This window comes from Carlito syrichta, unplaced genomic scaffold (assembly GCF_000164805.1).
Source record: "Carlito syrichta isolate Samal-C Ts95f unplaced genomic scaffold, Tarsius_syrichta-2.0.1 Scaffold303642, whole genome shotgun sequence".
Classification (NCBI taxonomy): Eukaryota; Metazoa; Chordata; class Mammalia; order Primates; family Tarsiidae; genus Carlito; species Carlito syrichta.
In genome coordinates, this window is record NW_007247738.1 from 345,613 (window position 1) to 372,095 (window position 26,483).

Consider the following 26,483-nt stretch of genomic DNA (forward strand, 5'->3'; position numbering starts at 1 on the left):
AAAAAAAAAAAAAAAAAAGAATGAGCAAGATCAAATATATATTGGCAATATCTCCAGCCAGCTTCTCACCCTGAAAAGCATCAAATTGGTCTGCAGACGAGAGCAGAAAGCCTTATTTCTCCACATCTAGAAGTTTTTATAGTTCTGCAGTACAGATGGTGCTGTATGGTTTTTGTATGGCTTTGTGTCCTGTGCTCCCAAGGTTTCATCTCCTCCAGCAACAACAAAAAATTTTTTTAAAAACAGAAAGTGGATGTCAAATTCAACAGATTTCATAAGATTCTTGATTCTCGTCATGCTAACAAGAAAATTAGGTAGGTAGGAACTTTTGAGGGGAATTCCAAAATGGTGACAGAGGGAGTTGGAGTACAAGTCTCCACATAAATGAACAGATGAAGAGACAAGTATTCACCCTAGAGTGTCGGCAAAAGTTGTATGAATGTCTGATTGAGTGGAGACATGGGAAGGGGAGGACTGAGATCTCTTCCTTAGGCAGCTGTCCTGCACAGCTGCTCGAACCTCAGCACACTCTACAGCCCAGGGACAGGCACCATCTCTATAGCACCACTTGAAAAAGGAAAAAAAAAAGGTATAAAACAGTAAGAATCACCAGCAGAGGATGCCACCTGCTGCTACAACCTTCATCCCAGATCAGACACCAGCAATGGGATTTGCAAGAAAATATACCAGAGAAACTCCAGAGTCCCAGCCGTTATGACCCAGACACCCCATCCCCCAACTGTAGCATTCCCGATCTGCCACTGCAGATGAACCTGGTCCTAGAACACAGTGGAATGGCGATGAGTTTTAATGTGACCCAGCACCCTTTTTTCCAGTGATCCGTGAGATGTGTGATTCAGGTGGGCAACAATCCGAACAACAGTCACAGAGAGAGCTGAATATAAGTGGATCAGCTGAGGGCAGTTTGCAGCCTTCCCCCAATTCCACAGGGTGAACAGAGGGTTAGATTTGAAGCATTTGCAGTTTGCACTGCAACCTAAGAACCCAGTCCCTGCTCACAGTGCATGAGCAGCAGTGAGTTTTAAAGCACCCTTTCCCCACTGATTTGTGAGATGTGTGACTCAGGTGGGCAATGTTATGATCAGCACACGTGAAGAGGGCTAAACATAGGTGGATCAGCTCAGAGGCACCTTCCAAGCTCCCCAAAACCACCAGGGATGAACAGGGGGACAGATTTAGAAGTTAGAAGCTCCTCCCTTCTGAAACCCCTCCCCTCTGCCATGAACTAAGAGAAGCAGTGCTTGGTTCATGCCTACAAGAAACCTGAAGTCTTGAAACTGCCAAAAGAGGGTGCTCAAGGATTACATAAATTTTGTTGTTGCTGTCACTTGTTTTTGTTTTTGTTCTTGTTTTTGTTTTTATATCTGTGTAACTCTACTTATTTTTTTTCAACATAGCTTGTTGGAAGTGAGCATTTTGTTCTGTTTTACTCCTTCTCCTTCTTTCTGTCCAATACGGCTATATATGAGTGTGAAAATGTCCTCATATTATTGATTTTAATTTCTTTGGGGTTTTTGTTTATTTGTGTCCCTTTTTCTCTTTGTTTGTTTGTTTTTTTTTTAATTTTGTTTTGCTTTTGTTACTGTTTTGGTTTGGTATTTTTCCCCCTCTTTCTTTTTCTCTCTCTTTTTGCTTGTCTCCCTGTTTGTCAGTTTGTGTCTTTTTCATTCTCTCCTTTGTTCTCTGTATTGTCATTCCCTCCACATTCTCTCTTTATTAACTCCTTTCCCTTCCCTCATGTTATTTTGTACCCATGGGAGATACATACACTCCCATTATATGGACATACTGTAAGGTGGTGGGAAGTGGACCCCTGGGGGCCCACACACCAATCAGCAAACATTATGATCATCAGACAACTTTTGAATCTTAGCAGCCCCTAATTACTTCATTCAAATCTCAAATCTGCAAGGGAGTATCATAGTTCCCCTGTTCCAACCCAGCCCCCAGAATCAAACTAGTCCAGAGACTTTATCCAAGAGACAACAGGGGATTAGCAAAAAGAAGCAAAAAGTACTCCCTTTCTCACTGAGCAATGGAAGTAAAGAAAAAAGAAAAATCCACCACAAATGAAGAAAAATCAAAGAAGAACCACAGACACCACACAAAGTGCAAAGAGGATAGTCCATGAGTATATAGACTTTGGAACACAAACAATGAAGAGCACCCAGATTGACTGGTCTCAGACCACAAATGCAGAGATCAAGGAATGGATAGAAAAGATGAACAAGAACCAATAAAAGCAAGACAAAAATATGAAAGAACTGATGACTGAGATGCAAACTATAAAGAATACAGCAAATGAACTAAATAATAAGCTGAAAACCATGGAAAGAAGAATTAACCAGGCAGAAGAAAGAATCTCAGAACTTGAAGACCAAAATCTGGAACTAACCCAATCTGTTAAAACATAGAAAGGAAACTTGAAAAGACAGAACAAAGCCTTCAGGAGATGTGTGACTATATTAAGAGACTGAACCTAAGACAGATAGCTATCCCTCATAGCAAATAATGAGAATAAGAGCAGCCTGGAACAAACATTCCAAGAGGTCATTCAAGAAAACTTCCCACATCTTATCAGAGATGTGACAATCCTAACACAAGGCATACAGAGAATCCCTGAAAGACATCAAATAAGAAGACCAACTCCTAGACACATAGTAATTCGCTTACACAAAGTAGGTATAAAAGAAAAAATCCTAAAGGCAGCAAGACAGAAAGGTCAGACTACCTATCAGGGAAGACCAATTAGAATAGCAGCAGACTTAGCTACAGAAACACTGCAGGCTAGAAGAGTGTGGAATCCAATCTTCAAAACACTCAAAGATAAACAGTTCCAACCAAGAATTTCCTACCCAACTAAACTAAGTTTCATCAGTGAAAGAGAATTAAAATTCTTCCCAGACATTCAGTCCCTAAGAGTGTATGCTGCCTCTAGACCAGCTCTATAAGAGATGCTTAAGAAGGTATTAAGCACAGAAGAAAGAAACAAAAGAACAACCACATTCCTCCCAAGAATGCAATAAAACATAGAACCAATAAAGCATGCATTGTGGCTGCAAAATTGAAAACACACATATAAATCAACCCCAAAGTCAAAATAAAACCAACAAACAAATAAGTAAACAAACAACAACAAATTCTATAAAAGCCTCATGACAGGGGTAAACTCTCATATCTCAATAATTAGCCTGAATGTGAATGGACTAAATGCACCACTGAAAAAGTATAGAATGGAAAACTGGATAAAGAAATGATGCAACAATATACTGTCTTCAGGAGATGCATCTCACCAGAAGGGACACTCACAGACACAAAGTTAGAGGATTAAAAAAAAAAATTCAGGCAAACAAAACACAAAAGAAAGCAGGAGTCACAATCTTAATATCAGACAAAATAACTTTTAAACTATCAAAAAGTTAAAACAATACAGAAGGACATAATGATAAAAGGTTCAATTCATCAATAAGAAATATCCCTCCTAAACATATATGCACCAAACATAGGAGCACCAGCTTTCACAAAGTTTTTTAAGTAAATTTTAAAAACATATTGACTCTAACACTATCATAGCTGGGGACTTTAATACCCCATTATCAACCCTAGATAAGTCATTGAGGCAAAAAAATCAACAAGGAGATTTGGAACCTCATCCCGATCTTGACCAAATGGATCTAATGGATAGCTACAGAACAGTCCACACAATAACCATGGATTATACACTCTACTCATCACCTTAAGGAGCATACTCCAAGATTGACCACATCCTCAGTCACAAATCAAGTATAAACAAATTTAATAAGATCGAAATACTGTCATGTACCTTCTCAGACCACAGTGGAATAAAAATAAATATCAACACCAACAAGGTTCCCCTCAAACCCACAAAGACATGGACACTAAACAGCACAATGCTGAACAACTCCTGGATCAACATGGAAGTCAAAGAAGAAATTGAAAGATTCCTGGAAACAAATGAAAATGAAGAAACATCTGACCAAAATCTCTGGGATGCCATGAAATCAATTCTAAGAGAGGAATTCATATCTCTACAAACAGATATGAAGAAAATGGTATGATCACAAATTAACAGCCTAACAAATCACCTAAGGGAACCGAAAAGACAAGACCACAAAACCCTAACTTCAGCAGAAAAATCCAGATCACCAAAACAAAAGTCCAAATATGGAATGTAGAAGAAAAAAATATCATAGAAAAAATCAACAAAACAAACGGCTCTTTGAAAGAATATAAAAGATTGATGAACCCTTAGCAAGACTGACCAAGAAAAAGAGAGGAAAAAATCCAAATAAACACAATCAACATTGCAAAAGATAAAGTCATACTTGACCCCAAAGAAACACACAAGATTATCAGAGATTACTAGGTACACTTGTACAGAAACAAACTCAAAAACCTAAGTGAAATGCAGGACTTTCTGACAGCACACAACCTCCCAAGGTTGAAACAAGAAGAAACTGAGACCTTAAATGGACCAATAACAACCGAGGAAATTGACTATGTCATAATAAAACTACCCACAAAAAAAAAAAAAAAAAAAAAAGCCCTGGACCAGACAGCTTTCCAATAGAATTCTACAAAACATACAAGGAGAAGCTGATACCAATCCTACTGAAAGTATTTCTGGCAATCGAGAAAGATGGAACTCTCCCCAAATCATTTCATGAAGCTAACATCACATTGATACACAAACCAGGTAAAGGTCCAACAAAGAAAGAAAACTACAGGCCAATATCCTTGATGAACATAGATGCTAAAATTTTCTCAAAAAGATTTTGCCAAATTGGATACAACAACACAGCTCAAAAATCATCCACCATGACCAAGTAGGCTTCAATCCCAGGATACAGATCTCTTTCAATACCTGCAAGACCATCAATATAATTAAATAATCAACAGATGTAAAAGCAAGAATCATATGATTATATCATTAAATGCAAAAAAGACTTTTGATAAAATCCAGCATCCCTTCTTGATAAAAACCCTTGAACACCTAGGCATAGATGGAACATACCTCAAAAACCCACAGTCAACATACTGCTGAACGGACAGAAATTGGAAGTATTTTCCCTGAATACTGGAACAAGACAAGGTTGCCCACTCTCACCCCTCCTGTTCAACATTGTGTTGGAAGTCCTAGCTAGAACAATTAGGACAAGAGAAGGAAATCAAGGGTATCCAAGTAGGATAAGTTTTCCCTCTTATGGATGACATGATCCTATACCTTGAAAACTCAAGAGAATCTGTCAAAAACCTCCTTGCACTAAACAAGGACTTTGGCAAAGTCTCAGGGTATAAAATAAATGTGCAAAAGACAGATGCATTCCTATACACCAAAAATAAACAGTCAGAAACCCAAATAAAAAGCACAATCCCATTCACAATAGCCACAAAAAAAGAGAGAAAGAAATAACATAGCATCTTAAAGAAGTGAAAGACATTTACAATGAAAACTACAAAATACTGCTCAAGAAATCCAAGAAGTCACAAACAAATGGAAAAATATTCCATGCTCATGGATTGGAAGAATTAACATTGTTAAGATGTCCATCTTACCAAAGGCAATCTGCAGATTTAACGTAATACCCATAAATTACCAACTTCATTCTTCTCAGACCTGGAAATGACAATACAGAAATTCATATGGAAACATAAAAGACCACGAATAACCAAAACACTCTTTAGCAAAAGAAATAAAGTGGGAGGTAACACACTTCTAGACTTCAAACTGTATTATGAAAAGCTACAATAATCAAAACAGGCTGGTATTAGTACAAGAACAGTCATATGGACCAATGGAATAGGATAGAGACTCTGGAAGCAAAACCTCAATTCCTCAGTCAAACTCATCTTCAACAAAACCTCCACCAACAACCACTGGGGAGAGAAGAGCCTATTCAGTAAATGGTGCTGGGAAAACTGACTGGTCACATACAGAAGACTGAAACAGGATCCCTACCTATCACCATACACAAAAATCAATTCTAAATGGATTAAAGACCTAAATGTAAAACCTCAAACTATAAGAATCCTAGAAGAAAATGTAGGAAGCACTCTTACAGAATTTGAAATAGACAACCAATTCCTGATCAACACTCCAAAAACCAATGCCATTAAAGATAAGATAGACAAGTGGGACTTTATCAGACTGAAAAACTTCTTCAAAGCAAAAGAAATCATCAAGGGAGTGGGGAGATAACCCACTGAATGGGAAAAAATATTTACCAACTGTAAATCTGACAAAGGCCTAACATCCAAGATCTACAAGGAACTCAAAAGGAAAAAACAAACAAACAACCTTATTTTAAAAATAGGCAAAAAGTATGAATAGGCACTTCTCAGAAGAAGACATACAAACAACCAACAGATACATGAAAAAAATGCTCAGACTCACTAATCATCGAAGAAATGCAAATTAAAACCACACTGAGATACTATCTAACTTCAGTCAGGATGCCATCATCAATAACTCAAAAACAAATGCTGGAGAGGATGTTGGGAAAGGAGAACAGTTCTACACTATTGGTGGAATGTAAACTAGTACAACCTCTGTGAAAAACAGTGTGTCAATTTCTAAAAAAAATCTGAAAATCGACCTTCCATATGATCTAGCAATTCCCCTTCTGGGAATATACATGGGGAAACTCAAATCACTCTATAATAAAGACACCGGCCAGGCTTGGTGGCGCAGCCTGTAATCCCAGCACTTTGGAAGGCTGAGACTAGTGGATTGCCTGAGCCCGCGGTTTAAGATCAGCCTGGGCAACTTGGAGAGACCTCGTCTCTACAATAAATAAAAAATTAGCTGGATGTGGTAGTGTGCATTTGTAGGTCCGACTACTTGGAAGACTGAGACGGAAGGATAGCCAGAGCCCAGCAGATTGACACTGGAGTGGCTGTGAGCATGCTACTGCACTCCAGCCTGCGTGATGGAATGAGAATCCAACTCATAGATAGATAGATAAATAGATAGATAGATAGATAGATAGATAGATAGATAGATAGATAGATAGATAGATAGATAATACAAAAATAAAGATAACTGCACACACATGTTTATTGCACCATTATTCACAATAGCAAAAACAGAACCAACCACGCTGCCCATAGAAAATGAACTGTATAAAGAAAATGTGGTACATTTTCACAATGCAATATTATGGAGTCAAAAAGAAAATCAAAATTATGAACTTTGCAGCACCTTGGATGGAATTAGAGTCTATAATACTCTGATTTATCACAGAAACAGAGATTTGAGTACCACATGTACTCACTCATAAGTGGAACCTGAACATTTATCATACGACTATAAGAAAGGGATTGGCTGTAGTGGGACACCACCAGGGGAGAGGGGGCTCATAATATCAGTAAGTGTACCCACATTTTACCTCTATGATGACCACATATGCCCCTAGCCTTCATTTGTACCCCACATTTTAAAAATAAAATAAAATTAAAAATGAAAATTAGGTAGGTAGATAACATTGGAGGAGTTTTTTTGCTGTGGGTTAACATTAGAATTTTTTATTCTTTAGATCAAAAGGTAAAACAAGTTTCTCTCTCTCTCACATACACACACACACACACACATACACACACACACACACACACTCACACACACACACCCCTCTTCATTTTTGCTCCACCTGGAGACCCACACAAGTTTTGTACTTTCTCTTGTTATTGGAGACGTGAACATCATCCAGCCTTTTCTAAGATCTGTGAGGCAAAGCCAATTTATCTGAGCTATTTCTTCCCCCAGCTGGAAATCCAAATGTGACGGGTAGATTTCTAAGAGTACAGTTCTAAAGAAACGGGCACCTAAGTCTTTTTAGAGAGATGTTATATTTTTACTCAAGTAAGCATTTTAATTTTTTTTTCTGTGATTAATAGTTTTTTTATTATTATAAAGATGTGGGGTACAATTCAGGGTTAAGTATACAAACTTTGATTATGCAGGTATCCTTGTTGATGAGGTGTGCCCCTTCCTCCCCTAGCCGTTTCCCTCAACTGCCAATCTTACCCCCTCTCCTCTGACAGTTTCCCACTACTGCCAATAGCTTTCTCATAGTATTATAATTGTTCAAGGTCCACTTATGAGTGAGAACATATGGTACTCCATTCTTTGTTTCTGTGATAGATCACTGAGTATGATCGACTCTAAATCCATCCAAGTTGTTGCAAAGTCCATATATTTGTTCTTCTTTATGGCTGCATAATATTCCATTGTGTATATGTACCACATTTTTTTTATCCAGTCCAGCTTCGATGGGCAACATGGTTGGTTCCATGTTTTAAGCATTTTAATTATTAATATGCCTACCCTCCCATGAATTTCTGTTTGTGAATTTCCTGAGAAAAGTGAGAAGCGGCTTGCTTTTTGGAGTCCTGATTGCAAAGACTGAAGAACCCTCAGTAGAAATTCCCATAGGCAAATAAACTATTATTATTATTATTATTATTATATTATATTGTTACTTTTTCCCCTGAGCCACAAAAGCTTCTGCATTGCTTCTGGCTTTGACAAAGCCAGGTTTCAGGGCAGGTCTGCTTTGTCTTAGAGTTGAAGGTTGCAGGAAGAGGAAGTCTGTAAGGAATAAAGCGAATTATGCCCCCCCTTCCCTCCTTCTTTATTTCCTCTTTGTTTTCCTCCACTTAGCCCAAAGTTCTGATGGCCACTGGGACACGTCACAGGTTTTACTGGCAAATGCAGCCAAATCCCCGAAAGAACATAGGCCCATATAATAGGAAAGTACTGGACTGGAGAACCACCAGACATGGATCCTTGTCCTTGGTTTGCAGATACCTAAGAAAACCTGAGTGTGCCACATGGCTCTCTGGACCTCAGTTTCCTCTTCTAGGAAATGAGTGTTCAGGGATTTCTGGTGGTGACAGTCATTCCTAAAAGCCTCTGAAGATTAGTCCAATAAGGGGAAAAATGAATGAGGTAGGCTAGGCAGTACTGGGACAAACTGGTGAGCCCATATCCCTTCTAATGGGGCAAGTCTTGTCTCCAGCTAATTCTATTTCCCATGCTATGTGAAAATGTGGACCCAGGGATCCAAGGTCATCTCATTTTTGTTTATTTTGTTTCTTTTCAAGAGAAGCCCGAAACTCAAAAAAACTGAGAATTCTAAGTGAAATCTCTTGAGTTTTCTGGCTGTTGGAAGCAAATACTGGGAGGGCCAACCATGTCCATGAGCAACATTTTCTCTGTGACTATGACCCCAAACAGCTTCCTAACATGTGTTCAAAAATACCACATACACAATCTTAAATTTAAAAAATAACTAATATTCAAAGCCTGAAGCGGTACCTCGATTCAGCTATAGTCTGCTTATGTCATTCTAGAACTATGAGGGGTTTCCCCCAGCCATGTTACTCACAGAGAGCGATACACACAGAAAATGGAATAAACTGTCTCATGTACAACGGTACATGAGTATGACTCCATATAACTTTTGTCTGTGGTTAATTAGACCTCTTTCCCACAGTTTCCAGGCAAGCACATAGGAAGTAAAGGCAGTCAGGATACACTGACTGTGGGTGTTCAAATATCTTAACACTATGAGATTAAAAATACTGTCATTCTATGAAATATAAACTGGAGGAGCATATCTCAGACCTCAATTTCTCAGGATTTATTTTAAATTTTATATCTTGAGAACTAAAAAGATAGTTTTTGTTTTGTTCTGAAGTATGGCTTAAGTAATTCTCAGGATGTCCTTAAATGGTTTCTCTTTAATATCTTGGAATCAATTTATGAGAAATAATAAGTAAAGGAAAATATATTGACTATCTATAATCAATAAAGCAGATAAATGCAAAATTGCCTTCCAGAGCTTGCTGTGTTGCCCATGAAACCACTGAGGAGAGAGTTTGGTACAAAATATGATGATCATTGTTAGAAGTCATGTCTCTCTCAGCTGATTTGAGACCTCTGTGCACAGTCTACCACCTACACACAATTTTTACTTTTTCTCTACAGGTGTGGTAGTAGAAACATTTCTAAGTCACCATGGAAAACCAACCTCTTGCATACTTTCAAAGGTATTTTCCAAAGGCCTTCAGCCCTCATGGAGATGTCTGTGCCCTTAAGTCCAGTAACGTCTCCAGCAGTGCTTCCCAACTTTGATGTATCATGGACTAGTCAAATTTCAAAGCAAATTCCCAGCAACTACATAGTAAAAACTTTTTTTAGCAAGAGAGAAATTGCAATAAAACCAAACTTTTTTTTTTTTTTTTGAGTTGGAGTCTCACTCTGTCGCCCAGGCTGTAGTGCAGTGGTCGCTCCTGGCCACCGCAGCCTCGACCTGCTGGGCTTCGGCGATCCTTCCGCCTCAACCTTCCAAGTAACTGGAACTACAGACGTGAGCTACCATGCCTGGCTAATTTTTGATTTATTGTAGAGATGAGGTCTCACCAAGCTGCCCAGGCGGGTCTCTAACCTGCGGGCTCAAACAATTCACTCACCTCAGCCTCCCAAAGCACGGGATTACCGGCTGAGCCACCGAGCCTGGCTCAAAACCAAACTTAAAAGCATTCCAAAAAGATCCAGCAACTAGCTACTACCTATGATCCCAGAATTTTGTACAAAAACTGATATTTCAAAAAAAAAAAAATAGTGAAAAGAACATACTCTCAAAGTGAGGGACTATCCCTTGAGTTGAATAGCATTAGCTTTATCAAAAACTTACCACATTATCCTGAGTTGTTTTCCTTTTTAGCAGGTTCATGTAAACTTTGCCAGAATGCAGGAACCACCTAATGGTCTACCACTGTATACTCCTTAACAGAGAACTCAGTAAAATATGATCACATAATATTTATCATTAGTATGTTAAAATACTGTAAATAACAGTTTATTTCCAAATAAATAAAATTTTCTTTGTTTCAATCATAAACCCTGCAGGAAACCCCAAAAGGCAGATTTTTATTTTAATGAATATATGTGCCTCATCTTACACCCTCTGCCCTTGGGCCTTGTGGATAGAATTAAAGTAGAATGTCTATATGAATTCTCACTTAGAAGGTAAACAAGCACTTCAACATCTGACTGTTTAAGAAGGTCATGCCAGCACCACCTTTGGGGAGGGTCTCCCACCATCGAGGGAAAGGAGGCAGTGAACGTTACCTTTGGAATGCACATTGTGGGCTCGGACAAGCGAGGATAGGTGTAGGAGTTGTATGAGTGTCCTTGGGGATGGGTTTTAAATGCACTTGCTCCAAATGGCATCATCTGCTCCTGGAGCCCCGAGCCTGACCTGGACCTCTGCCTCATGGTTGGCTGGGGGCTCGTCTGATTCAGGTACGAGGACTTTGGCCTCCTGTCATAGTCATCCAGGCTGGGTCCCCACTCGCTTTCACTGTAAGCCAGACTCTCCTTGGAGCACCCGCTGGTCCCTGCAGTTCTAGAAGGCGTGAATTGGAATGGGTAATCCAGAGGAGAGCTACTTGAGGCTCTCTGATACCCCCACTTGAGGTCACTGTATTCACTTGGTTTGCTCACCGAGTCCAAATGTGAGTGATAATCGACAGGAAACCTGGCAATGTCAGATTTCAAAGGCTTCATCTCAGAATAGTAGGACTCCCCATGTTTCATTTTCATTACGTGTCCATTTTGCTTGGCTGCATGGCTACCCTTGAAGTACGGATCCAGATCATCTCCATAGAGACTCTTTTCTCTGTACTTTTCGGTCGCATAGTCAGCAGTAGTATCAGATTCACTGGAATACTGGGAGAAGGTGATGAAGCCATTTTCTTCCAAATGGCCTGGAACATGACTGGAGGCTCCCTGGTCTGGGGTGGGTGGGCTCTCTTTCCTTAAGGAGTTGGAGCGAGTCACAGAGATGTTGTCGAAATCCTCCAGCAGGCCATTGATGGAGGCTTCCTTGCCAGGCCTGTTTCCTCTAACGATTGTCTAGGAATAATAAAAGGAATACTGTTTAAAGAAAATATTTCATGCCTTTAAATGGATAGAGGAATCCCACCCCCTACTCCATCCAAATTTATACTACAAAAGAAAACAGACCCTTGGAATATTTCATAAAACATGATTTAAAAAACGGTTAGTTGATTTCAGTGGTGAAATAAATCAAATAGTAAACAATAATCTCAAATTGCAATTTTTTTCTTACCTATCTCAATAGATAGATTAACCACCAAAAAGCCATTTAGAACAATATATAGGCTATTGTTGTTTTATATACCACTTTATGGGCAAACCCCTTCTCCCTAGTTCTTCCAACTAAATAATAAACCCTAACCATCTAACAAGGAACTGATAATTACAGTTTGCCATCTATAACTGTTTGGTTATAAAAAACATATTTGTTATTTTTTACATTCATTATTCAGATGATTTGCAAAGCCAGTACGTGTTGTCGTTTGCATACTAACATAGCTAGAAATGGGTGTACATTTTTTTTACCCTTTTATGGGTGATACATCGTAATTAAGGTGTTGTGATTTTACAGAAGAGGACGGCTTTCTGAAACTGTAAACAGGGAACAGCACAAGGGATGACATGTGATTTAATTTATGATCAAATGTGATATTCTTAAGTATATAACTGTATATTTCTGTATATCATTGTCACTGAATTTTCAATGGATGGCTTAGTAATGATGTGGTTGTACCTGGATCAAATTGTTCCCTTTAATGAACCTAAATAACACTGGGATTCCAGGAACTGAAAGACACTGTGAATGATTTACATAGCCTGTCAGCTGTGTCTTGACAATGACAGGGTTTGCAGCAAAATATCATGGGGTGGATAAAAGAACAAAGAACAAAGTGTTGTGACATCAGACTTCCAGGATTTTAACAGAAAAATACCTTTGAAAAGTAGCAAGGAGTTCAAAACCATCTCAGTTTAGAGCAACAGAAAATTTCAAACTGGAAGTCTAAGTTGTCCTGGATCGGATATTTTATAAATTAGTGCTTCTCAAACTATCCATAGTGAAAGACAAAGTTTTATTTATTTTTTCTTCCAAACAGTCCTGAACTAATAGTTTTGGTCTATATTCTTTTAAATGACCATTTTATTTTAGACTCGTTTCAGATTATCAGAGAAGTTGCAAAGAGAATACAGAGAGTTCTCACAGAACCCTCAGCCAGTTTCCCCCGTTGTCAATGTCTTGCATTACTATTAATGAAATCTACATTTGTGTAGATGACACTAGTTTTCTCATAGGACTCCAGGGTCTCAGGCAGGATAGCTCATGACACTTATTTGTCATGTCTCCTGAGACTACTCTAATCTGTGATCGTTTCTCAGACTTTCCTTGTTTTTGATGACCTCGACAGTTTTGAGGAGTAACTGGTCAGGTATTTTGCAGAATGTCTCTCAGCTCTGTCTGGCATTTTTCTCATGGTTAATCTGTAGTTATTGGTTTGAGGAAGAAGACCGGAGAGTAAAGTAACAATTTCATCACATGATACCCAGGGGACATACAAATGACATGACTTGGCACTGATAATGTTAAGCTTGATTACCTGAGTGAGGTAGTATTTGCCAGGCTACACTCCACTACTCCTCCCACCCTCTTTCCATATATTATACTCTTTGGAAGAAAGTCACCTAGTTCATACTCAAGGGATAGGGAGTTAAGCTCTGCCTCTTTGAGGAGGGGTTTTCTATATAAAGTATAGATAGTATAGTATAGTATTTGGAATCCTTCTGCACAGGAGACCTGCTTAATTCTCTCCCATATATTTATTAATTCAATCATTTATTAATATATAAATATGGATGGACTCACAGATATTTATTTTATACTTTGGGTTATAATCCAATACTATGTTATTTGTTTTATTGCTCAAATGGTTCCTGCTTTTGTCACTGAGAGTTCCTTCAGGTTGACTGCTGAACAACTCTCTTTACCAATACCTTCTTTTATTTGTTGAGCACTTCGTTACTTTCCATCCCTGTAAGATATTCCAGACTTATCTGGTATTTTCCCTGTCCCTGTCTCCAAATCAGCCATTTCTTCAAGGATCCCTGGTTCCTCTTATTGGAGAATGGTGTTAGACATGAAGATCTGGGTTCTGGGTGTATTCATTGCTACTAGGTGTCATTGTTTGTGGCCTTTTCCAGGACAGAACTAGGAAATATATATTCATATACCAACCCATGTACTTACATATCTATTGTTATATCTATTCATCTGTAGCTACATTAAGCAACTCATGAGTTCATACTGAAGTCTCTGAATCTAATCTAGCACTACATAGTTCATTCTAGCCCTTTCCTTACTTACCAGTAAGTTCCCTCTCTAACAGCTAAAAAAAAAAAAACGGGTCCTGCTATCTGCCGTTCTTCACTTATGTCCAGCCCAGTGTCACAGTATAGCAGTTTCATAATTATTAACCCACTCTGCCATGGGAGACAATTTTGCCAACTAGAGTACAATGTTTATGTCTGGTTCTTTTTGAATTTATTCTCACAGTTTCCATTCAAAATATTGTTTCCAGAGTCCCCTGGGATAGTGTTTTTTTTTTTTCCTGCACTCCCTTCAGTGGGGTTATGTTATACACATGTGATTGTTGGATTCTTTTGTCAGAGTCTGCATTCTACCCTGGGAGCCCCTGATCCTCTGGTTGATTTCTTGTGTTTTGAAACTGCATACTTTAGTTCATTCTTTGTGTTGCAGAGTTCTATGGGTATTGACAGATACAAAGCATCTGTATTCACCATTACAGTGCCATACAGATTAGTTCCACCAGTCCTGCAAAAAAATCTCCTGAGCTTACCCTAGTCAAACACTACCCCTCCCCAGACTCTTGTTACCACTGATCCTTGTAATTTTGCTTTTTCCAGAACGTCATATGGATGGAATCATATAGTTAGAGCCTTTCAGTCTGACTTCTTTAACTTAGCATAATATATTTAAGGCTCATCCAGGTTGTTTCATAAATTAACAGCCTATATTTTGGCTAATCCTTTTTCATGCCACAGTATGGAATACACTATATGGAACGTAGTGATTATTGAAGGAGTGATACATAAATTGATTGAATGATTGCCAAAATGGGTAATGTTATGTTGGAGAATCCTCCATAAAAAGCAGGAATCATACATATACTGGGGCCTTTTCTCATAGCAACAATATCCATGCCTGCCCCACAGATTAACCTGGCAGAAATAAGAGTTTTGAACAGGGAAGTGAGGGTAGCCTCAGAGGAGGAAAGGGTAAAATGAATATCTTCTAATGCATTAGCTATGAATGGTAATAACTCAGCCTCCATACTAAGTCCATGTGAGCAGCTGCCTCTTTCAGCTGTAGCTTCCCTGTTACCACTTGTCTATTTGCTCAGGGTGGTCTTCAAACCCTTTTAGACTATGTCTTTCATAGACTATGTCTTGCTACCTTCTGTGGATTTAAACTCTTGGCCTCCTCCTTTCCTATTCAACAGTTTTGTGCAGATTTTCAAGAAAATAACAATAATTTGTTTATATCACAGTATATCAACTGAAAGTCTTTTTTAGTAAGCATTCTGGACAGAAATTATACTCAGGCACATTCCTATTCTCTCTTTATGAAAATTAGGCAAACAAACTGGCATCAGGATTCACAGTTTCTAAAAATGTAACTTTTTGGTATGCCTAATCCCAGGCATCAGTGTTGACTGATGTGCTACATGAAGAGTGACCGTAAGATTCACCAAAGTCTTTAAATGACTTCTGAATGATTGGACCTACTTGGATGATCCTTTAGCATAAATCTTACCCCAGACTTTCTCTGAACTTGACAAATAATAGTTAACTACATTACATTTTTTCATATTCAATGATATATTTGATTCTATATCCTAGAAAAGGTATTATTTACATAAATTCTATTGTAAAGAAATATTTTGACTAATTTTTGTCTGCCTTCCAACATTTCCATCTCTGAATATACGAAATATTCAACTCTGGTACCATAGTAGCATTTCCAGCATCTTAATGTTGGAAGGCATCTCGAGATCATCTAGGTTATCTCTTCCATTTCCTGAGACAATACTGAAACTCAGAGTTGACTTTGACAACATATAACTGATCAGCGGTTTGAACCCGAGTCCTCTTTTTTGTAGTCTAGCTCTCTTTCTATGGTAATTTTTAGACTCTTTTGAGCTAAACAAAATAGCACCAATCAGCAGTGCAATGTTGGTGTGTAACATCACAACTCATCAAATTGGTCACTGGCCGTTGAGGTACACATTTCTGTTACATGCTTTATCCCCAGCAATGAGTTGTTGAATGTACAGAATATGGATAATTCTAGATTCCAGTCTCAATTTCAGCACATACTTGCTATGTGACTTAATTTCATTTTTTTCATTAACTGTTCTCTAGTTTGTAAAAATAATAATATCACTTAATGATATTTCATGATCCGTTTCTACCCAGAATTGTAAAGGCAGATGGAAGGTGGCAGCTACAATGTGGTTTTAAAACATCCTAATGCCCTCAATGCCCAAACTGCCTTCAAGTGGACAGATATATGTAAATATGAAATGAATTAAGAAAATTTAGACACAAGTCATCAATAAAGGTTGGTTAAAACATGAAGATAATAGAGTAAATAAATGATCAGAGAACAGACTAAAAATCTAGGAAAGTATTCTAGAAGAAGAGAGTTACTAGCCAGATCCAGGAAGAAACAAGAGATGTAATTGTAGGGAGAAAAAAAAAAAGAGGTAATTCCCAGTTCATCACTCACTGAACAATAGAGACTGAGAGAATCAGAATGTCTTAAGATGTTGCCATCCTTGGGGCCATGATAACAATTGTTAATTAGAGAAGATAAGATTCTCTGCTCCTAACAAATTGGCATTCCAATCATTTGTTTGGAATTTATATCCAGAAAATTTGTTAGTTTATCTTCAGCAAATTAACAAATAAGTATGAAGGGGAATGAACTGCTAGTCTTGAAAATTCACTATCAGGACATGAATAATTTAGAAGAAAAAAATACCATTCCCTGTGTAATTGTTTTGAGATCAGATAATTATTGAATACCTCCTTTGAAAGTTCTGGGTCCTTTAAATCTCCCTATTTTCCCACTATTCTCCTTCTAATTTTATTAATGAGTTGATAGGCAGAAATCACTTGATTTCTGGGAAATCTTGGAAGAAAAATTTAGATGACAAAAAGAGGCATCCGTCTATCCTAAAATATCTATAGATAGCTATACCGCAAAACTATAGTATCTATGTGTCTATGACTATTTTTAAATGACTAAGAACAACATAATAAAGGTCTATTCAGGGAAACCTTCTCTCTCATTAATTGTGCCATAAATGTCTTACATTTGGAAAATTAAAAATCAAACAGTAATAAACTATTATGCGGGCTCTGGGCTCACACCTATAATCCCAGAACTTTGGGAGGTTGAGCGGGAGGATCTCTTGCAGTCAGAAATTTGAGACCAGGCTGGGCAACAAAGTGAGATCTCATCTCTATAACAAAACCCACACAACTATTTCATAGGTTTCTTTTTGTCCCCCAGATTTCTGTGGGAGATTAGAGGGTCGCTATTTCAGCATACAAAACTAATCTGTGGCCTCAGAACTGGGGAGTCTACTGTTTTTGTGCACTTGTCACCACATACCCAGAGAAATACGTTCAGTTTACATGCACATTTATCGCACTAAACTGCATAAGCAGAATTCTGTATATTTGTTAAGACAGAGGGAAAAATATTAATATTGCTATGGACTAAATACTATGCAGAAGGTAAAGACTACCAATTGAATAAGAAATGTTTTTTTAAAAAATGTACTAATTGTCATTGTTTGGAATCTTAGGCTTATAGCACTTATGAACTATGAGATATTAGGCAAATTACTTAAGTTTTTAAACCACAGTTTCTTAATCCATAAAACATCAAGAATAATTCCTTACTTCATATGCTTATGTGATGATTTAATAAAGTATTGTGTGTAAAAAAGTTGGCAGGATTCCTGGCATATAAAAAGTACTAATAAACTGTAATTATTAAACTATTTTGGGGGGTAAAAGTTACTTTTAAATAGGATTGATAATAACTTAGGGGGAAAAGCAAGCTACAAGCAGCAAATAATAGAAATAAATCTCAGCTCTATGTGCTGGAAGAAATGGGATAATCGGTATAGTAGACTTTTAAAGACTACTGTTAGTAACTTCAGATACAAAACACAAATTTCTTGAATTTAGAAAGAAGTATCTCAAATTAATTATGATTGTTTTATGTGATAAATACTTATTAGATTTAAAAAACCTGAATACTTTCAAATTATGATCAGCAATCTATTGGTATCATCTTAAAAATTCAATGTGTGTGTCAGAAAAATTAACCAAACTAGATTTTCGAGATTTAAACTGAAAGATAAGCATGAAAAAAAAGTTAATAGAAATATAGTAAAATATTGACAGTGATCATGTGGATTGGGAGATGAAAGATGATTTATATTTTAGACCAATACTTCTCAAACTTTAGTGTATATACATATCACCCAAGGATCCCGCTCGAGGGAGATTCTGATTCCATAGGTTTGAGCGGGTCCTGAGAACCTAGAGATCCATAAAGCTCCCAGATGCTGCTGCTGCTGCTATTTTAAGGTCCATACTGTGCATACAATAGGGGTAGTGTATCTTCCAGATTTTCTATCAGGGTTCCTTGCATAATAAAAATAAAGTAAGTTAGACTAGCTAGACACGGTGGCTCGTGCCTATAATCCCAGTACTTTGAGAGGTGGAGGCAAGAGGATTGCCTGAGTCCAGGGGTTCGGGATCAGTCTGGGCAGTTTGGTGAGGCTGCAGTGGCCACAAGCATGCCACTGCACTCCAGCCTGGGTGACAGAGTGAGACTCTGACTCAAAATAAACAAAAAAATTAGATATATACACATATGATAATATTAAATATAAAATATATTTTGTTAACTAAATGAAATATGGTGTTAAAAGTACTATATATATTGTGTTGTATATATACATATGTAGTGTTAAATATATATACATATTGTGTTAAAATCATTTGGTGTTATAGTTGGCTGTTGGCAGCTACATGTTCATTTTCCCATTCCCCCTCCTTTTGTTTTTGTTTTTTGAGTTAAGGTCTCCCTCTGTCACCAAGGCTGGAGTACAGTGACATAATTTCAGCTTACTGCAGCCTAAAACTCCTGGGCTCAAGTGATCCTTAACTTCAGCCTCCCTAATAGCTGGGACTACAGGTGCATGTCACCACACCCAGCTATTTTTTAAAAAAATTTTTTTGTAGAGACAAGGTCTTGCTATGTTGCCTAGGCTGGTCTTGAACTCCTAGGCTCAAGCAATTCTCCTACCTTGGCCTCCCAAAATGTTGGTATTACAGGCATGAGCCATGGTGCCCAGCTCCCATTCCCTGCAAAGGTGAAATGATTCTCATGCTTAACCAAAAGGATGACCTTAACAGATTTCACCATTTTGGCACACCTGCCTTAGTACCATGTTCTTACTATTAAGTTACAAGCTTTGAGTTATTGATGAATAAAATGTGAGTGCCACAAAAGTGAAGGTGTGGTTGAAGACATTTGGAAAGAAGAAAATTTTAATCTACTTATAGTTGAAAAAAAAAAAAAAAAGCCGGGTTCGGTGGCTCAGCCTGTAATCCCGCGCTTTGGGATGCTGAGGTGAGTGGATTGCCTGAGCCCGAGGGTTTGAGACCCTCCTGGGCAACTTGGTGAGACCTCATCTCTACAATAAATCAAAAATTAGCTGGGCATGGTAGCGTGCACCTGTAGTTCCAGCTACTTGGAAGGCTGAGGTGGAAGGATCGCCAGAGCCCAGCAGGTTGAGGCTGCAGTGGCCAGGAGTCTGGGTGACAGAGTGAGACTCCAACTCAAAAAAAAAAAAACCTAAAGGCCAACTAAATAAACAAACAAAAACTCAAACTAAAGCATGCTCTAACTAAGGCACAGTCTTTTCTGGGTTTTCATGTTCACTTTCAGCATTTGAAAATGTTTGTTGAAGGTGTAAATGTATCACTCTTAAAAATAGCATGTTTTCTGTTTCAATGAAACTAATAACTCAGTGTTAACACACAGGGGTTCACATAATGTAAATGTTTGTTAAAAACAAATTGTTGACTTGCCCAAGAAAGTAAAAGAAAAGAAGGAGATAACCAACAAAGGCAATATTTGTTTTTCTGATACGGATTTCACTCTATGGAATCCTAAGTGGCAAAGCCATAGTAACGAAATCCAAACATGCAGAATTTTCCAACATTGTTTAACCAGGATTCCAAACAGAAGAATGGCTATTTATTACTGCCAGCATCTGATGTTCATTAAGGCAAAATTGTGCAGTTTTATAGAGATCAATAATACAATAACTGCAAGAGTATTGGTGAATTTTTTGCCGTGGAAACTCCAGGCATTAAAAATCAAAGCAACCCAATCTATTTGAGTTTAAAGTCATGGTTCTCATTGTCTTTCCATTGTACCCTGGACCAGCTCAGCGTCTGCTTCAGCTCCCAGTGACAGGGGCCATATTTCATAGTGCTCCTTCCGCGGGCTGTTGGCTGGTGATAAGCTATAATGGATCTGTCCGTGAGAACAGCTGTCTCCCCTTGTTCCCGCAGAAGAGATGAAAAAGTGCCTCTGCTCTCACAGACTGTATTAAGCTTGACAATAATGAAGTGTGTAATTAACAGCTTTGCCCTAATAAGATCTCACATTTCTTTTTCCAAAACAGTATCTTCTCTGCACCTCAAGAGTGTGTTTCATTTTGTCTTTCTGGGTGAACCCATCTCAGGAGGCCAACAAGCCAAATATCCCTATATTTAAGTATAAACCAAGACCCTCCAGAAAGTATCTACTTTTAAACTCCTATTTAAACGCTTACCCTTTTTGTAAAGAACCGACTCCCTTGTTTTTATTAAGACGTGTCTGGAAACACCTGGACATATAACAACAACAAATAAACAGATCTGACAATTTGACATACTTGTATCCTTATGGGTAGGAATGTTAATACTCAGAAGGATTTTATAATATCATTCAATATTGTCAATAGATGTTTTCATTCGATATTATTGATAGAAATTTTATCTATTTTCTTTTTTCAGTTTTCTATGTATATCTTTTATTTTTATTTATTTTTTATTTTTGGTAACCACAGTGGCTGAGGCTAATTGGGTGAATATTTGAGAAACACATATCCCTGGAAAAATAAGAGAATTTAGGCAGAATATTTCAGAGTGAAGGTGGGATGAGGGCTTCTAACCATAAAATCTCCTTTTAACAAAGTATGTAATAACATTAATCATGTGGAATCCTATAAGTCAATTTCTTCACTAACAAAGAATACTCTTATATTTTACACAAATTACAAGAAAGCAGAATACAGCTAAGTCAGGTTTAATGAATTTTGTAGAAATCAAGATTTCCTCATTAAGTTAATTGGAAAATGTCTATTGTTTGCCATTTTCACTGTCTTCTAAAGCTCAATGATACCAATACATTTAGTAACCAGATACTTAAGAGGATAATCCCGGAAGGTGACTTTCTATTTATTGTTGATTTGGCAAAGCAAATGTGAACAGTATATAGCCTGAGTTCTTACTGCTTGGAATGTAAGGCAGTTGGACTGACGTCAACTAGTTCAACCGGTGTTGTCAGAAGTGTTGTATATTTGTGTTTAAAGTCAGCTTGAGACCATAGGTACTGTAGTTGGAAATTTAACTAATTATTTGCTTACTATTTTCTGGTTCAGCATCTAGATAGCAGTGAGATCTATGGTATCTCTGTTCATTCATTCATCCACTTAATTAAACAAAAATTATCTTTGGGAGTACTCTGAGATGAATGAGACAAAATTATGCAATTTGTTTTTTCATTTGGGTAGTAGAAGAATTTGGCATTATTCTTTAAACTTTACATGTGCTATATTCATGTCTTAGCCTGGCTTCCCCCAAAGCAAAGCCCAGACAAAGGCTTGCTTGTGGGTAGTTTATTTTAGAAAGTGAGGTCAAGGAACATTGTGGGTAGCAGCAGTGTAGCAGTGACGGTAGGAAAGCCAGCTCAAGGGTGTGTTCCTTATCACGTTAGTTACTGTGGCCAACAGGAGGCTCAGTTCTTCTGCAGAGCTGTGAAGACTGTCTCTCAGCATTCACCACTTAATTGAATGCAGGTGGGCACATTCATGTACCTATTATCATCTCCTCAGTCTGAATGGCTAAGGGGCTCCCACAAGCACCTCATAGGTGACAGGAAAGAAGCCACTACTTTCAAAAGCAGAGGTCGGTGGTGTAGCTGAGGTGAGCAGCAGGTTGCCTCGCAATGGGTGGCGTGAAAAAGCCTGGCTTAAAAGATGCGAGATGGAACACAAGAGGCATCTGATACATCTTCCTAGGCATATATTTCACAATTTAAAGAAAATTAGAAACGAAAAAAGACAAAGCCCTCTTCTTGCAAACCAGTGGGCATGCGTATTGGCATTTTTGATCATTGTGGCAGGCATGCTGTATGGCCACCATATCTGTGTGCTCCCCTTCCATAGTGTCAAGTTGTTTCTGCCAAGCTGTTCTCAGCCAACAGGGTCTCATTTCCTAGCACTCTTTGCATCTAGGTGGGGCCATGGGACTGATTCTCACCCACAGAATATGAACAGAAAGTGATATGTTGTCCTTTTCAGGCCAAAGCCACAAAAACAAAACAAAAACCTTTTCTTCTGTTTATTCTTCTGTCTGTGGCAGGATGGAGACAATTTAACAGGATATCCTTAGTCTCTAAGGGATGTCAGAACCATAACATGGACTCTACTTGCTCGGGGACAATGTAGAAGGCTACTCTCTGGCTGGGAAAACCCACATTTGATACGAGTGAGTGGGAGAGAAACTCTATTCTGTTGAACTTATTTACTGAGAAGAAAGGGTTAGTATGTTATAGTAGTTGGAGTTACCTTAACATCATAATAATGCTTACAGTGATCCCAGAAATAGAAAGCAGACCTGGAATAAGAAGCAAGCAGTAAGCAGGGACAGAGTTCACCTCAGTGATCCTCTCAAGTGAGCCCAGGTGAATTCCCCATAATTGGCATTGGCTAGGACATTGCTCCAAGGGGAGCAACCTGAGTTATGAACTAGACATGCACTGATAATGTAGGATAGAGAAGATGACACTGAGGACCTAAAGACTGAGACAGAGCACCGGGAGCTGTGAATAGTACTGCCATCTCAGCTTGATTTTTGAGTATCAATGACAGCATGACTATACATGAACAAATGTGTTATTTTTCAGGATTTCAGGATGAGATGTAAATACACCAGGGTGGTGAGAAAAGGCACATTCATTAGAGTGTGTTACACAGGAGCCAATCTTATGGGTTGATATTGGTCTCAGTGATAGATTGCTTGTAAAAAGAGGACCATTAACTCCTCCCAATGCAATGTCGCTTTGGAGTTCTTTGCCTCTGGAGGTGGTGGAGTCTATGTCCCTGGCCCTTGAATCTTGGATGGCTTGCTTGGGCAAAAGAAGGTGACAGAGGTGACTATATACCAGTTCTGAGTCTAGGTTCAAGAAGCCTTGCCAGTGGCTGCCTTCTTTCCTCTGCCTCTCCCTGGTAAACACATTCTTGGGCTAGCCAGCTGTTGGCTCAGAGGGGAGTCATCCCTGCTGAGGTCACCCTAGATTAGCCAGCCCCACTTCATTCATGTGCTTCCTTCCTCAACGATGGCCAGAATGCAGAGATGCTGAAGAAAAGAAACATAAAAACTAGAATTTGGGCCCATTTATATAGGACAGGTAAACCAGACTGCCAGAAGGGGAACGGCTATCATTTATATGGGCAGAGACTCATTACACACGAGTCCTGGGTAGCAGCTCCTCTTGAGACCAAGTCATGCTCCATCTAACTGCTTTGCCTACAAAGGAAGAACCAGCATAGAGTGTAAGCAGGGCATGGCCAAGGTTCCTCTCTGCGATGGTTTTAGCTTTTTGTTTGGAAAATTATTTGAAATTGGCATGACTTTATGGTTATAACTTTGGTTCTATTTATATAGGCTATAAACAATCAGTCAGACATGAACATTTTAGCAATAATGGAAAGTTTTCTATGGTCACTAAAAAATTCCTAATTAAGCCATTAGATATCAGGTTACTTCAGCAAATTTAGGTTGTCAGGTAGGGCACCTGTCCCTTCTATTAGACGATTTCTAAAATTTTACCTTTTAAAAGTCTTTAAGAATTGAGGTGGTTTTTTTTTTTAACAAAACAATACAAGTTTTAATGCACTACTAAGAATTATAAAATTAAATATGTGGTTTTCATTTGTGGTTTGCATTTTATTTGTACTTGACAGTCCTAGTCTTGAGCGGAAGTTTGGCTCATAGGCCAAATCCTGCCCTCTGCCAGTTTTTGTAAATGACACTTTAATGAAATACAGCCACATCCATTTGTTCACATACAAGTATAGTGTATAGCTGCTTCTGCACTGAAATGGTAGGACTGGGTTGCAACAGAGACCATATGGCCCATGAGGTATAAAATATTTACTATTGAGCCCTTTATAGAAAATGTTTGCTGACCCCTTCTAGAGTATCATCAGCTGTACAAGTTCCATTTTTTGGGGGGGGAGGGTCAACTCTCCTAGTAATTGATTCATGGGCTATGCCAAAAAGGATGCAAGCCTCCCTAAAAGCTGAATGTGCTGTCTCAGTAGGATGGGGTCACAAGGCACCAATGGCATCACCTCGTTTTCTGTCTGCAGTTCTATGGTAGGGAAGACATGAAACAGGTCTCCCCACTTCTGGAAAAATTCAGTTTGTGAGCCAATTGACTGGAGGAAAAACTCAGTCTTGTTCTCAAAGGACTTTTCAAGCACCAACAATCAGAGAAACAGACTGGTCAGCATCTTGTTGGGTGGTAAGCGCCGGCTTAGGCAATGGTAGGTATGATGGGCATCAATAAGAATGCATGGCCGGGCTCGGTGGCTCAGCCTGTAATCCTGCACTTTGCGAGGCCGAGGTGAGTGAATTGCCTGAGTCTGCGGGTTCGAGATCCACCTGGGCAACTTGGCAAGACCTCATCTCTACAATAAATCAAAAAAAATTAGCCAGGTGTGGTAGTGCACGCCTGAAGTACCAGCTACTTGGAAGGCTGAGGTGGAAGGATCGCCGGAGCCCAGCAGGTCGAGGCTGCGGTGGCCGGGAGCAGTCACTGCACTCCAGTTTGGGTGACAGAGTGAGACTCCAACTCAAAAAAAAAAAAAAAAAAAAAAGAATGTATCATTTCCTCCCTTATGCTATTCCCCTTGTAACCTGAGCTTTAAACAATTTGTAACCTAATGCATGAAATGACAGCCACCATTCCATGAATTGGTTTAAAAGAGGTTCTAGTCACTGACATGGATTAAACACTTACCACGTACCAAGACAGATTAGAAGTGGTTTTCCCACATTTACATCCCAATAGGACTTTAAGTATGACATTATTTCCCCGTTGTACAAAGGAGGAAGTGGATCTCAGAGAAGCTAGGGAAATTGTCCAATGTCACTCTGCCAATAGCTAGAAGCAAGTTCCGCTCCTATCTAGTACAAATGCTCCTCTCAGTATAACAGGAAAAACATAGCACACCCTGTCAGCATCCTGAACTTAAACTTTCAGGGGTAGAAAGGACAATCAAAGTTCACCCAGACAGATGCTGTCCACTTTGAGATACAATGAAAAGAATGTAAGCATAGACCAAGGGTGGGAAGAGGGGAGGGACAATACAAAGTATTTCCAGAAGCAAAGTTTCATTTATTTTAGAAGCAGGGGGTGCAAGGGGACATCTGTTACATGAAAATACTGTCTACTGTTGGAGACTGGGCTTCAGGTGGTCCATTCCCCGATAGTGAACACTGTACCAGATAGGTAACTGCTGAATCCTAACCTCCCCACCCTCTTCCCCCCTTTTAGTGTCCCTACTCCCTATTACTTCTGTCTTTGTGGCCATTTAGCTCTCACATATAAGTGAGAACATGAAGTGTTTGGTTTTCTGGCAGAAACAAAGTTTTTTTAAATAAAGCATGCTTAAAACTCAGAATTTATAGAAATTGGGGAAAACAAGTTGACTACTCTTTGAAATAAGTAGCCTTTAGAGCAACTTCAAACGTGTTTCTCTGTAACAAAGGAAACATCTTGCTACATCACATTTGCTCAACATTTTGAAATTTAAAATGTAAATAACTAACAAATATATAGTTTACATATTAATTACAACTACCACTCTACAAAAACAAACCAACCAATTAAATGATGAATGAAAAATCACTAATAAGCAATACTAAAGGTCAAAATCATTTGCTTTCTCTTACAGACTATTTACAAAAGCACAAGGTGCATTTATTTTAAATACGGCCAAGAAAATTTTACCTTTGAGAGTCTGAAAGTGTTAAATTATTATTATTATTATTATTATTTTTGAGTTGGAGTCTCACTCTGTCACCCAGACTG

At 38.5% G+C, this 26,483-nt stretch overlaps 1 protein-coding gene across 2 annotated transcripts in view; it reads right to left on the bottom strand.

Annotated features, from left to right (window-relative positions):
* PAK5 (p21 (RAC1) activated kinase 5) overlaps positions 1-26,483 on the bottom strand; it is a 190,803-nt gene that overhangs the window by 43,082 nt on the left and 121,238 nt on the right. For both annotated transcript variants that reach the window (XM_021712764.1, XM_008058844.2), the window contains exon 3: positions 11,177-11,962. In XM_021712764.1, the coding sequence (XP_021568439.1) occupies positions 11,177-11,962 (786 nt within the window). The remainder of the gene's footprint in view (positions 1-11,176; positions 11,963-26,483) is intronic.